The sequence below is a fragment of the Salmo salar genome, chromosome ssa23, assembly GCF_905237065.1.
Source record: "Salmo salar chromosome ssa23, Ssal_v3.1, whole genome shotgun sequence".
In the NCBI taxonomy this organism is placed as follows: domain Eukaryota; kingdom Metazoa; phylum Chordata; class Actinopteri; order Salmoniformes; family Salmonidae; genus Salmo; species Salmo salar.
The window spans coordinates 31,220,043-31,234,885 of NC_059464.1; the positions used below are offsets into that span (position 1 = coordinate 31,220,043).

At 41.5% G+C, this 14,843-nt stretch overlaps 1 protein-coding gene across 2 annotated transcripts in view; it reads left to right on the forward strand.

Annotated features, from left to right (window-relative positions):
- Window positions 1–14,843, forward strand: part of LOC106584404 (ubiquitin-conjugating enzyme E2 R1) — a 44,029-nt gene that overhangs the window by 19,696 nt on the left and 9,490 nt on the right. For both annotated transcript variants that reach the window (XR_001323734.2, XM_014169684.2), the window contains exon 3: window positions 3,596–3,693. Coding sequence is in view for 1 of the 2 variants with exons in the window: in XM_014169684.2 (XP_014025159.1) it covers window positions 3,596–3,693 (98 nt within the window). In the remaining variant the exon portion in view is untranslated. The remainder of the gene's footprint in view (window positions 1–3,595; window positions 3,694–14,843) is intronic.

The following is a 14,843-nucleotide window of genomic DNA, read 5'->3' on the forward strand; positions in this document are numbered from 1 at the left end:
CCCTTTTCGATTGCCCACACCACTGTGAGGCACTCCTTTTCCGATGTTGAGTAGTTGTGTTCAGCTACTTTAATGCCGTGAGGCATATGCAATGACTCTTTCTCCACCTTCTGTCAGTTGAGTGAGGACCGCACCAAATCTACATCACTGGCATCCGTTTGGACTTGGAATGTCTGCAATAGGTCTGGCTGAGCCAACACTGGTGCATTAACAAGAGCCTGCTTCAAATGCTCAAAACTGTTCTGACACTCATTCAATCCATTTCCAGACCACTTCCTTTCCCTTAAGCCGATTCAGAGGGGATGCTAGATCTGCAAAGTGGGGAATGAATTTGAAGTACCAGGCTACCAGCTCAAGAAACCTGTGTAGACTTTTGAGGTCATGTAGAACCGGATAGTCTGTCATCACTGTCGTTTTGGCTGGATCTGTCTCAACACCTCTCACAATGTGACTCAAGAACTTCAGCTGGTCTTTGAATACCTTAGCGTCATGAAGCATTGAGAACACAGCCTCCAAGTCTTTCACAGGTTGCTCTGGGTTGGGAGAGAACACAGTCATATAATAAAATGTAGACAAAACAGATCTGTTCTCTCAGGTTCCCTAGAACTTTCTCCATAATGTGCTGGAAGGTAGCACCGGCGTTCTTAAGCCCAAACGGCATCGCTTTGAACTGATAAAGGCCTATCTGAGTGATGATCGCTGTCTTGGCCTTTCTCTCCTCAACTATTGCTACTTGACAATGCCCTGACTTCAGATCCAGGGTAATGAAACCGGAAGCTCCATGTAGAGACTCCAGGAGGTTGTGCATGATGGGCATAGGATAAGCATCCTTGTGCGTCTTTGCATTCATCCCTCTGAAGTCAGTGCAGAACCTCTGGGAACCATCCGGTTTCCCCACCAGCACTACAGGAGCAGCCCAAACAGATTGTGAAGGCTCAAGGATTTTGTCCCATTTCTTCCACTTTATCTACAATAATCTTTCTCTTGTAGGGTGACACTGTAGGCCCTGCAGCGGACTTGGACTTTGTCTTTGGTGTAGATTTTGTGTGCCTCATCCGTGGTTTTCCCTAGTCGACCAGAACACATAGGGCCGTGATTGGAAGAGGAATTGAACCTCAGACTGCAAGTTGGAGAAAAGAGCAGAACACTCTGGATCGTCTAGGAGTGTCGAGGGTGTTGTAGGCACAGCGATGTACTGTCGTGGCCAAATGTTTTGAGAATGACACCAATATTAATTTTCACAAAGTCTGCTGCCTCAGTTTGTATGATGGCAATTTGCATATACTCCAGAATGGTATGAAGAGTGATCAGATGAATTGCAATTAATTGCAAAGTCTCTCTTTGCCATGCAAATGAACTGAATCCCCAAAAAACATTTCCACAGCATTTCAGCCCTGCCGCAAAGGACCAGCTGTCATCATGTCAGTGATTCTCTCATTAACACAGGTGTGAGTGTTGACGAGGACAAGGCTTGGGATCACTTTGTCATGCTGATTGAGTTCGAATAACAGACTGGAAGCTTCAAAAGGAGGGTGGTGCTTAGAATCATTGTTCTTCCTCTGTCAACCATGGTTACCTGCAAGGAAACGTGTGCCGTTATCATTGCTTTGCACATAAAGGGCTTCACAGGCAAGGATATTGCTGCCAGTAAGATTGCACCTAAATCAACCATTTATCGGATCATCAAGAACTTCAAGGAGAGCGGTTCAAATTGTTGTGAAGAAGGCTTCAGGGCGCCCAAGAAAGTCCAGCAAGCGCCAGGACCGTCTCCTAAAGTTGATTCAGCTGCGGGATCAGGGCACCACCAGTACAGAGCTTGCTCAGGAATGGCAGCAGGCAAGTGTGAGTGCATCTGCACGTACAGTGAGGCAAAGACTTTTGGAGGATGGCTTGGTGTCAAGAAGGGCAGCAAAGAAGCCACTTCTCTCCAGGAAAAACATCAGGGACAGACTGATATTCTGCAAAAATATCTACAGACACTAATGCAGCAAACTTTGTGGAAATTAATATTTGTGTCATTTCAAAACTTATGGCCACGACTATACAGACTGACTTGGGTTGTTGTTCCATATTTTTGTGCTCTTGTTTCCCGGTGTGACCTCACTGGGCTTGAGCCTCTAAGGGGAAAAAAATAGTATTTTCTTTGATTACACACCCCATACGTCTTTTCCCCAAGGTCGATTATGGTTTTGGTCTTGGTGAGGAAGTCAAGACCCAAGATGATAGGAAACGCCAAATGGTCATCCTCTAAAATGAACGTTTCCAAAGACCACATGCTGTTATGCCAGTTGTAAAGGAGCTGAACTTTTCTGAAAGCACCATGCACTTTACCATCTGCCAGGGGAGAACTTTGGTTCTCTCACAACTGCTCTCCTGGACATGTGATTTTCTGCCAGAGGCTTTTCTGCATCAGGGTGAAAGTACACCCTGTATCAAGTACCGCTTCATATTGGAAATTCCTGACCCCCACTGTTCCTCTGAGGCAAACCGCCACCCGAGGGTTACAGTTGAGAATTTTTCTCACCAGCTCTGGTTCTGTGATGTTAGGCTTCCACTTCAAACAAAGTGCTCGGAAATCATAAGCAAAGTCCCTCAGACTGAGTTGGAAGTTGAACCATATCTCTTAGTTTCTTCTCTACCTCTGTTAAGTAGTCAGTTGGCAAAAATGCTACTTGGAACGCCTCTTTGAGCTTCACTCAGGTGGTGATTTTCTTATTTTCTGCCATCCACCAGCTCATGGCTGGTCCTTTGAGAACATTAGATAGGGTCCCCATCAGCTCAGGGTTTGACAAAGGTCTCACGGATAGGAAATTGTCACATTGCTCCAAAAAGTTCAAGATATCTGAGATGTCCTTGGAACCATCAAAGTGAGGGAACTCCATGCAGATTGGAGGCGTGGAGAAATGATTGGCACCTGACGCATGGCCTTGTGAACCAGCCAGGGTGCTCAGGCCTGGGGTGCCTAGGCCAAATGCACCAGGACCAGGAATACTAGTGGTAGTTCTTGAGTTTATGCACCTCATTCTTCCATTTCTCATCCCTCCTCAAGATGCATTCAAACACCCCTTTTTCCAGTTGCTTAATGGAATCCTTTGTGGTTCTCCATTTCGTCAATTTTTGCGTTGACATAGCCTCTCAGGCTTTCCTCTCTATTTATGGCACTCACCAAGGATTTTTTCAAATCATCCACAAGACCATTAACTGTGCTTAGTCATTTATCAAGATTATTGCTGACCAACTCAATTTCCTCCCTCACAGTAGGCTGATTTGGGTGGCTCCTCACTCTGTTCATCCCCGCTTTCCCCCTCCTCTTCATGGTCTGAGATGTACAGTGAGCTGAGCAATAAAGTTATTTCCCCCACAGGATTTCTCATTGTGACGAATGGACCAAAGATGGGCGTAATTTGGATAGGGACACCCGAGTGCTGTTGGTTCATGTCCTCAGGCTCAGAGCCTAGCTCTAGTTCATGAAAGGGACCATTTGGCAGAAGGGTTTGCATCTCCTCCTGAGACATTTTCTTGATTTGCGCACTGTTAGATATGTGGCAGTGTCACAAATGTATTGCTGGTAACTGACCTGTTTGTGTTCCTGTAGAACGGGGACGTGTGTATCTCCATCCTGCACCCCCCAGTGGACGACCCCCAGAGCGGAGAGCTGCCCTCTGAGAGATGGAACCCTACACAGAATGTCAGGTACTCTATGCACCACACCTTTCCCTCACACAATGATCATTCTCTCACTCAACCCCTTCTCCCCATCTTTGATATATGGTTGACTATTAGTATAAATGTGGAATTTATCAAACACAAAACAAAATCTATAATATATTTTCACTTGATTCACATACATTTCTTCCTGAGACCAGCCAAGAGCTGAGTAAAAAACTCAATTATCAGCTTCCATTCAGGGAATGCATAAAACTGCTTCGCCAGACCAAATATATACACTCCTTACTTGAAACATTAATACAGTATCTTAAAACCCTTTATATCTATTATAGACATGTTTGCACAGTGGTGAACCTGTAGGCCTTCAGTGTGTAACAGGTTGGTGATTCTGAAAGGACAGCAACCAAAATACCAGCGCACTCATGTAGGAGAGTGCACTTTTTGTAAAACACAAAGGGCCACTGGTGTAGTGGAGGGTATCACTTCTTCTTAATCCCTACTGATGCATATCAAAGTAGTGTAGTGAAGGTATACAACTTATCAATTATGTAGTACAATGGAGAAATCATGCACAAAGTAGCCTATACAATCACAAAGCACGTGAATTATATTCACATGCGCGCACCGCACACATAGCCAAGTTTCAGTGGAATATCATCTCCAGGCAGCAAGAGTGTGCAGCTCTCAACTGGTTTTGGCATGGAGCAGCTCACAGAAGAATGACATCGGTAGCCGGTAGGGTAGGAAAGACGTTTCAACTTTTGATATCTACCAGTAAATGCTAACTAAGGAAACAGTCGGTATGCAAACTAGGTATTGAAAAAGTTTAGTCCTAAGTGTTGGTTAGTAGGCTATTTATGATGCGCAATTGTCATCATGAGCTGTTTGCATCATGGATGGACCTGGGTGGACAAAGGCCACACCCACTGGGTAGCCAGGCCCTGACACCCCGCCCAATCAGATTGATGTGGTTTAAGCATTGTTGTGGACTTAGACTGTCACATTTTTGTATTTTTTCTTTTTAAAAAAGGGTGATTTTGGGAGTAAAAATCTGAAAATGGATAGGAAAACAGGATTTTTCACACTGGGTACTTTTCCTTCACTGGGTGGACCGTTTGGGAGCTTTTGGCAAAATATGAGTATACCCACTTCTCCAGGTACCACTACACCATTGCATAGGGCCGATGGAAAGACAGCAGTCACATACAGCATGATGTTAAAGGATAAGCAGTCCATAAACTCTGACATAATAAGACAGTAGGTCCCAATCATAATAATACAAAAACACGACCATTAAACATTTCCCAGTCGAAATGTAACTATTACTTCCCATTGCATAAACATTTCCCGTTTAGCACACAAAGTGACCTAAAGTTTAAAGTAGAACTGACAGGTTGTAAATCACAGTTGGCCTGATACATTATTTACTGCCTCCATACAGGATACACTGTTTCAGTTACTCAATATTCTGGACAAAAACGGACGAATGTAACTAAGGCTGGGAATGTCGATACAATAAAACTAGCAAGAGCAATGATCACAAGTCAGTCATAATGTGGCTAATAGGCTAGCATATCTATTTATGTAGCAAGCTAAAAACACAGAGCCTAACGTTAGCTAGCTAGCTGCTAGGAGGATGACATGCCATTGGAGGAGTGGGTGAGTGAGACATTTTCCCCTCATATCATTTTTTGGTGACTATACACAGATGGAGATGCAGGTGTCATTTGGTTAGCTAGCAAGAACTTGGAACGACTGTTATCCAGTTAGCCACAGTGAATTTGTGAATGCAAGAGATATGCTATCTACTCAGATTTCAGAGCACTCTTATCTGAGTGTGCCAGAGTGCAGAACAACTAATGCATTTAGAACAACTAATGAATTTACGAATGCGCAACACCTGCTGAATATTACTGGTGTCAGTAAACGTAGACAAAAAAGTAATAGTCAAGAACAGTCTAGATAAACAACTTAACCTCTATGGGCTATGTGGGACGCAAGCGTCCCACCCCTGGTACACCCTATCAACAACAGGTGAAATATCAAGACCGCCAAATTTGAAAACAATTAAATGTCATAATTCAAATTTCTCAAACATACAACTATCTTACACCCTTTGAAAGATAAACAACTCCTTAATCTAACCACGTTGTCCGATTTCAAAAAGGCTTTACGGCAAAAGCATAAAGTTAGATTATGTTAGGAGAGTACATTGACAATAGCTGTGTGTAATGTTTTGTCAATTCAAAGACAGGCGTCACCAAAAGCAGAAAACCAGCTAAAATGATGCACTAACCTTTGACAATCTCCATCAGATGACACTCCTAGGACATTATGTTAGACAATGCATGCATTTTTTGTTCTATCAAGTTCATATTTATATCCAAAAACAGCGTTTTACTATGGCGTTGATGTTGAGGAAATCGTTTCCCTCCAATAACCGCCAGTCAAGCAGCACAACAAATTCAATAATTACTATTCGAAAACATTGGTAAAATATTATATTGTCATTCAAAGAATTATAGATTTACATCTCTTGAACGCAACCGGATTGCCAGATTTAAAAATAACCTTACTGGGAAATCACACTTTGCAATAATCTGAGCACTGCGCCCAGAAAAATACGCTTTGCGATACAGACTAACCGCCATGTTGGAGAGATCTAAAATCGAAAATACTATGTAAATAATCCATTACCTTTGATTCTCTTCATCAGATGTCACTTCCAGGAATCCCAGGTCCATAACAAATGTAGTTTTGTTCGAAAAAGCTCATAATTTATGTCCAAAAAGCTCCATGTTGTTAGCACATGATCTATGCTCGCCGGACTTGTCTTCATAAACGAGGGGGAAAAAATATTTACGTTCGTTCAAACATGTCGAACGTTGTAAAGCATAAATCATTAGTGCCTTTTTTAACCAGAACATGAATAATATTCAAGGCGGACGTTTGCATTCTCTTTTAAAACGTATTGGAACGCGAGTACCCAACATGAACTCGCGCGCCAGAGTCTAATCGGCCACCACCGTTCCAAGGCTCTTGTTCGTTCAGTTCTCACAGTATAAGACTCAAAACACTTTCTAAAGACTGGTGACATCTAGTGGAAGCCATAGGAAGTGCTCAACAATTAATAAGCCCCTGTGTTTCAATGGCATAGGCTTAACCTCTATGGGGCAGGCGGGACGAATTCGTCCCACCTACGTAACAGCCAGTTGAATCCGTTGGTGCGATTTTCAAATACCTTAAAAATCCTATTACTTCAATTTCTCAAACATATGACTATTTTACAGCTATTTAAAGACAAGACTCTCGTTAATCTAACCACACTGTCCGATTTCAAAAAGGCTTTACAACGAAAGCAAAACATTAGATTATGTCAGCAGAGTACCAAGCCAGAAATAATCAGACACCCATTTTTCAAGCTAGCATATAGTGTCACAAAAACCCAGAAGACAGCTAAATGCAGCACTAACCTTTGATGATCTTCATCAGATGACACACCTAGGACATTATGTTATACAATACATGCATGTTTTGTTCAATCAAGTTCATATTTATATCAAAAAACAGCTTTTTACATTAGCATGTGACGTTCAGAACTAGCATACCCCCGCAAACTTCCGGCGAATTTACTAACAATTTACTAAATTACTCACGATAAACGTTCACAAAAAGCATAACAATTATTTTAAGAATTATAGATACAGACCTCCTCTATGCACTCGATATGTCCGATTTTAAAATAGCTTTTCGGTGAAAGCACATCACAGGGCTAGCTATTTAGACACCCAGCAGGTTTAGCACTCACCAATATCAGATTTACTATAAGAAAAATGGTCTTACCTTTCCTGTTCTTCGTCAGAATGCACTCCCAGGACTTCTACTTCAATAACAAATGTAGGTTTGGTCCAAAATAATCCATAGTTATGTTCCAACAGCGACGTTTTGTTCGTGCGTCCCAGACACTATCCCAATGGTAAATAACGGTCGCACGCACGGCGCATTTCGTGACAAAAGATTTCTAAATATTTCATTACCGTACTTCGAAGCATGTCAACCGCTGTTTAAAATCAATTTTTATGCCATTTTTCTCGTAAAAAAGCGATAATATTCCGACCGGGAATCTGCAATTAGATAAACAGCCGAAGGAAAATATATCACTGGGTCGAATCGGGGACGCGCCTAATTCCATTGTCCTCTGATGGGCCACTTGGCAAAGGCGATTATGTGTTTCAGCCTGAGGCTGCCTCGTCATCGTTCAGGTTTTTCCCGGGCTCTGAGAGCCTATTGGAGCCGTGGGAAATGTCACGTTACAGCTAAGATCCTGACTCTTCAATAAACAGAAGCAAGAACAACAACACCTTGTCAGACAGGCCACTTCCTGCATGAAACCTTCTCAGGTTTTTGCCTGCCAAATGAGTTCTGTTATACTCACAGACACCATTCAAACAGTTTTAGAAACTTTAGGGTGTTTTCTATCCATATGTAATAAGTATATGCATATTCTAGTTACTGGGTAGGAGTGGTAACCAGATTAAATCGGGTACGTTTTTTTATCCGGCGGTGTAAATACTGCCCCCTAGCCCTAACAGGTTAAAGGTAATTCAACACATCAGGTATCCACTTCCTGTCAGAATTTGTCTCAGGGTTTTGACTGCCATATGAGTTCTGTTATACTTAGACACCATTCAGAGTGTTTTCTATCCAAACCTGAACAATAATATACATATTCTAGCTTCTGAGTTGGTGTAGGAGGCAGTTAAAAATGGGCACATATTTTTTTCTAAATTCTCAATACTGCCCCCTAGCCCCAAGAGGTTTAAGCAGCTCTGCTACGGCAAGTCAAATTGTCAGTAAGGTGTTCTCTCATTTGTGTGGAAGTAGGCAGTTAGCAAGCTAGCCAACAAGCTGCAGAAGGACGAGGAATCTACAATTCCCCATCGTTTATTAGTGCAATTTTGACAGCCGACTAGCTGAAGAAGTTTGAGGGTTTATCTAAAGTACCTTCGTTAGATTTTATCTCCTCTTGCCCTGGCTAGCATTAGTTGTTGATCTTGTTGTTGATGTGCATAACTGAGGGAGAGAGAGCCTACCTTTTCATGGTTGTTTAATCAATAGGACTGTAAAGTTCCCAAATGTAAGAGAACTCCTGTTGTATTTACATATTTGCAAAAATCCATTCAGGTGTATTTTGTGGCTTTTGGCGAATACATTCTAATGATCTATAAACACACAGTAAGGGTCAAAGTGAATGATGGTAGGTCCGTGTTGCAAATGGCTTGTTTGTATAAAGGCCTACTGTAGCTCAGATTGGCTACAGCGCACTGGTCTGTGTAGACTCCGGTCCTGGACAAGACAGATGGTTTTATTTACCGCAGTGTCTATTAATTGTGCAAACGCACGGCTGCTTTCCCACTCTATTTTGCTATATAATTTTCACAAATGCCTTAGCATATGTAATTCCCAAACATTCTATGAATTCATGAAATCTTGAAAATGACCATATCTAAGTGGTCACTTGTCAGAATTTTAAAAAAAGAGTGTCATTCTTCCTGGGGGTGTCTATGAACAGATTTTAATAAGATGTCATGTTGCTAAAATGCTGTCAGTTCCAATTTAAATGCAATAATGTTCCACACACACAAGTTATTTTCAAAGAGATGGCTAACAACAGGAAGCGCTCTGCAATAAATAACACAGTTCCACTCACCAGATGATGATCATTTGAAACTTAACTTCTTGTTGAAAGTTATTCTTGAGAAGGGAGAAGCTAACAAATTATCAACAACCTCTTTGATATCACCTGCTGCAGCCAACGCAAACTAGCCAACAACAAAAGCTAGAAGGGCCAAGTTTCCATAAGTTTTGGTAAAAAACTGTCCCACCCTTTAAGTCAAAATGTGATTGGTTGATTCCACTGTCATTCCAAAATGTTGCCCTAATGCAGTTGAATGGCAGATGCCTTTATCTAGCTTCTGATTGCCTAGCTGATGGCTGACTTGGCAAGCTAGATTTATCTCCCCAGATACCAGCAAAGAAAAATCCTGATTGGATATTTTTTTCTCTTCAGTGTTAACCCTTTCTTTTCCAACAAAAACTGACGTGATTAAATCAGAACATCATTGAAAATAATATAATTAATATTATTATGTTATTATAATCATTTTATTAATTCTTAGCCCTTCTCTGAAGGTGTAGAAGGCCAATTGTTCCCCACTGTGTTTGGGTTAGTAATAATTTGTAGAGTGGCTCTATTTTTCCTCAGCATGGATTTTTTTCACTATTTTGAATGTCTAAAGAATCTATATGTTGTTCTGAAATATGAATACAGAAATACTGGACATTTTGAACTCTTATGATGGTGTTTTGACAAAATGACAGTCATGGTCTTGAATTTGTATTTTTCTGGTCTTGACTTGGTATTGAATCGGTCTATCTTTAGGTGGTCTCGAACACAACACTGCCAGAGAGAGACCACAGGTGTGAAAAAGTTGGTTATGAGTAGATGGTATACAGCTGCAGATGGAAGTGACACAGAAATTTACATTTTCTCGGCATGCGATTTGGAGCTTTTCGTAGGTAGAGAGTTACACGGAACCCAAACCGGCTGTGCGCGTGCACCATCGTGCATACATTTATTTTGTCCCCCCACACCAAACGCGATCACGACACGCAGGTTAAAATATCAAAGCAAACTCTGAACCAATTACATTAATTTGAGGACAGGTCGAAAAGCATTAAACGTATGGCAATTTAGCTAGCTAGCTTGCACATGCTAGCTAATTTGTCCTGTTTAGCTAGCTTGCTGTTGCTAGCTAATTTGTCCTGGGATATAAACATTGAGTTGTTATTTTACCTGAAATGGACAAGGTCCTCTACTCCGACAATTAATACACATAAAATGGTCAACCGAATCGTTTCTAGTCATCTCTCCTCCTTCCAGGCTTTTTCATCTTTGAACTTATATGGTGATTGGCATCTAAACTTTCATAGTATTACCACGACAACCGTCAAAACAGTTCGTCTTTCAATCACCCACGTGGGTATAACCAATGAGGAGAGGGCACGTGGGTACCTGCTTCCCTAAACCAATGAGGAGATGGGAGAGGCAGGACTTGCAGCGCGATCTGTGTCAGAAATAGGAATTACTTCTATTTTAGCCCTTGGCAACGCAGACACTTGTTGGCGCGCGCAAAGTGTGGGTGCAATAATTGAATAACATGGATTTCTACATTTATTTTGCAATGCTCGCGCACGGTCTGGTCAGCATGTTAGGTTAGTTAGCTGGCTAGTCCCTAGGCGATGACAGCAAATGTACTTTAACCTCGCTTGGGTACGGGGCAGTATTTTGACGTCCGGATGAAAAGTGTGCCCGTAGTAAACTGCCTGCTACTCAAGCCCAGAAGCTAGATTTGGATAGAAAACACTCTGAAGTTTCTAAAACTGTTTGAATGATGTATGTGAGTATAACAGAACTCATATGACAGGCAAAAACCTGAGAAAAAATCCAACCAGGAAGTGTGGAAATCTGAGGTTGTAGTTTTTCAAGTGATTGCCTATCTAATATACAGTGTATGTGGGGTCATTTTGCACGTCCTAAGCCTTCCACTAGATGTCAACAGTCTTTAGAACATTGTTTCACGCTTCTACTGTGAATGGGGAGAGAATAAAAGCTGTTTGAATCAGATGAATGTGAAAATGACATGAGCTCAATCACGCGCGCTCCCGTTAGGTGTGTTCCATTTCATTTCTGAAGACCAAGGAATCGTCCGGTTGGAATATTATGGAAGATTTATGATAAAAACATCCTAAAGATTGATTCTATACATTGTTTGACATGTTTCTACGAACTGTAATATAACATTTTTGACTTTTCGTCTGAATTTACTGCGCGAGCACAGTGCATTTGGATTACTCGACTGAACGCACGAACAAAAAGGAGGTATTTAGACATAAATATGGACTTTATCGAAACAAAACATTTATTGTGGAACTGGGATTCCTGGGAGTGCATTCTGATGAAGATCATCAAAGGTAAGTGAATATTTATAATGCTATTTGTGACTTCTGTTGACTCCAAAATGGCGGGTATCTGTATGGCTTGTTTTGATGTCTGAGCGCTGTACTCAGATTATTGCAAAGTTTGCTTTCGCCGTAAAGCTTTTCTGAAATCTGACACAGCGGTTGCATTAAGGAGAAGTTTATCTATAATTCTGTGCATAACACTTTGTATCTTTTATCAAAGTTTATGATGAGTATTTCTGTAAATTGATGTGCTCATTCACCGGGCGTTTTGGAGGCAAAACATTTCTGAACATTACACGCCAATGTAAAATGGGGGTTTTGGATATAAATATGAACTTTATCAAGCAAAACATACATGTATTGTGTAACATGAAGTCCTATGAGTGCCATCTGATGAAGATCATCAAAGGTCAGTGATTAATTTTAGCTGTATTTCTGGGTTTTGTGACGCCTCTCCTTGCTTGGAAAATGGCTGTGTGGTTTTTCTTGTCTAGGTGCTGTCCTAACATAATCTAATGCTATGCTTTCGCCGTAAAGCCTTTTTGAAATCGGACACTGTGGTTGGATTAATGAGAAGATCATCTTTAAAATGGTGTATAATACTTGTATGTGTGAGAAATTTGAATTGAGATTTTTGTTGTTTTGAATTTATCGCTCTGCTATTTCACTGGCTGTTGGCAAGGTGGGACGCTAACATCCCACATACCCTAGAGAGGTTAAACTAACTTTTACCCATTCATCTGTGAAGACAGCTAGCTAGTGTTCATATGGATGTCACCGTGACATGCCAATTAACTAACGTTACTGCCCTCAGTTAGCACGACGACAAGGCAAGCCGGTGCTAATGCTTTCCACTTGGCAGCTGTTTCACGATGTCGCCAGCGGTAGCTTGTAACGTGGCCAATTGCTTTTCCCTCCCAGGATTATATTTCAAGTAGAATGGCAGCCTACACAAGAAATAACTAATATTTGTAACAATCTAGATGTGATAGTCTACTCAATGGGGAGCGCATGAACGGCAACTAGTGTTGCGCGAGTAGGCTGTTTGTTCACCCGCCCGCAATTGCTAATAACCCATCTGCAACTGCCTGTCTATATGTGATAAAGTGAAAATCTGAAGCCCGCACCCGACTCTATCTTGTTAATATAGAAAATGCGCTGTAGATTTCAGGTCATCTTGGATGCATATTTTGTGGTTGAAAAATACTATCAGTTTTTATGATACTGATAAAGATGGCACCTCTAAAGATGGTATCTAACTGTGCATTCTATCAAGATGCTGAAAGAAATCATATTTCTCCACTCCTGAGTCAAATTTTAGCCTACATTTGGTGTATCATTTTACTGCAAGAAATGCTTAATTATGCAGGAGTTAATATTAAGGCTATGTGAGAGGTTATACAGTGAGGGAAAAAAGTATTTGATCCCCTGCTGATTTTGTACGTTTGCCCACTGACAAAGAAATTATCAGTCTATAATTTTAATGGTAGGTTTATTTGAACAGTGAGAGACAGAATAACAAAAAAATCTCCCTCAACCTGGGGCTCCATGCAAGATCTCACCTCGTGGAGTTGCAATGATCATGAGAACGGTGAGGAATCAGCCCAGAACTACACAGGAGGGTCTTGTCAATGATCTCAAAGCAGCTGGGACCATAGTCACCAAGAAAACAATTGGTAATACACTACGCCGTGAAGGACTGAAATCCTGCAGCGCCTGCAAGGTCCCCCTACTCAAGAAAGCACATATACATGCCCGTCTGAAGTTTGACAATGAACATCTGAATGATTCAGAGGACAACTGGGTGAAAATGTTGTGGTCAGATGAGACCAAAATGGAGCTCTTTGGCATCAACTCAACTCGCCGTGTTTGGAGGAGGAGGAATGCTGCCTAGGACCCCAAGAACACCATCCCCACCGTCAAACATGGAGGTGGAAACATTATGCTTTGGGGGTGTTTTTCTGCTAAGGGGACAGGACAACTTCACCACATCAAAGGGACGATGGACGGGGCCATGTACCGTCAAATCTTGGGTGAGAACCTCCTTCCCTCAGCCAGGGCATTGAAAATGGGTTGTGGATGGGTATTCCAGCATGACAATGACCCAAAACACACGGCCAAGGCAACAAAAGAGTGGCTCAAGAAGAAGCACATTAAGGTCCTGGAGTGGCCTAGCCAGTCTCCAGACCTTAATCCCATAGAAAATCTGTGGAGGGAGCTGAAGGTTCGAGTTGCCAAACGTCAGCCTCGAAACCTTAATGACTTGGAGAAGATCTGCAAAGAGGAGTGGGACAAAATCCCTCCTGAGATGTGTGCAATCCTGGTGGCCAACTACAAGAAACGTCTGACCTCTGTGATTGCCAACAAGGGTTTTGCCACCAAGTACTAAGTCATGTTTTGCAGAGGGGTCAAATACTTACTTCCCTCATTAAAATGCAAATCAATTTATAACATTTTTGACATGCGTTTTTTCTGGATTTTATTGTTGTTATTCTGCCGCTCACTGTTCAAATAAACCTACCATTACAATTATAGACTGATAAATTCTTTGTCAGTGGGCAAATGTACAAAATCAGCAGGGGATCAAATACTTTTTTCCCTCACTGTAATAGACCTAAAGTCAGTGTCCAGTTTTCAGGTTCCATTTAACTCATCTGAACACAGGCAGGTCACCTGTGATACAAGTCAGTATTCAACATCCTGAACAGTAGGCTACAGTTCCCTTTATGTGCCATTGGCCTATTTGAAGTTCCCATCTTGTGACTGTCGAATTTGTATAGCTCCTCATAATCATCATAGCTGGCACTGCTATCATCCTCTTTTACCAGTTCGCATATCTTTTCTGGCCTTCTTATTTATTTAAAACTCAATTTCACAGCTTTTTTGTCTTATGGAATTAAACTTAACACCACAAAGACATTGTCCTATTTTCCTCTGTGGGTTACGTAAACTTTTTCTGCCCATTCCCAAAAGTGATTGTTGTGTAGGCCATTTGGCATGCGTAGACTACAGTTAGTGCATAATCCTAAACTTTAGGGCTAATGTCAACTTAAAATAATGAAAGAAAAACCTCAATGTTGGCTGTTTTTTAAGGTGTTATTTTCTCTTTGTTCAACCCACCCGCCCTTCATCCACACAATGTTGCATGA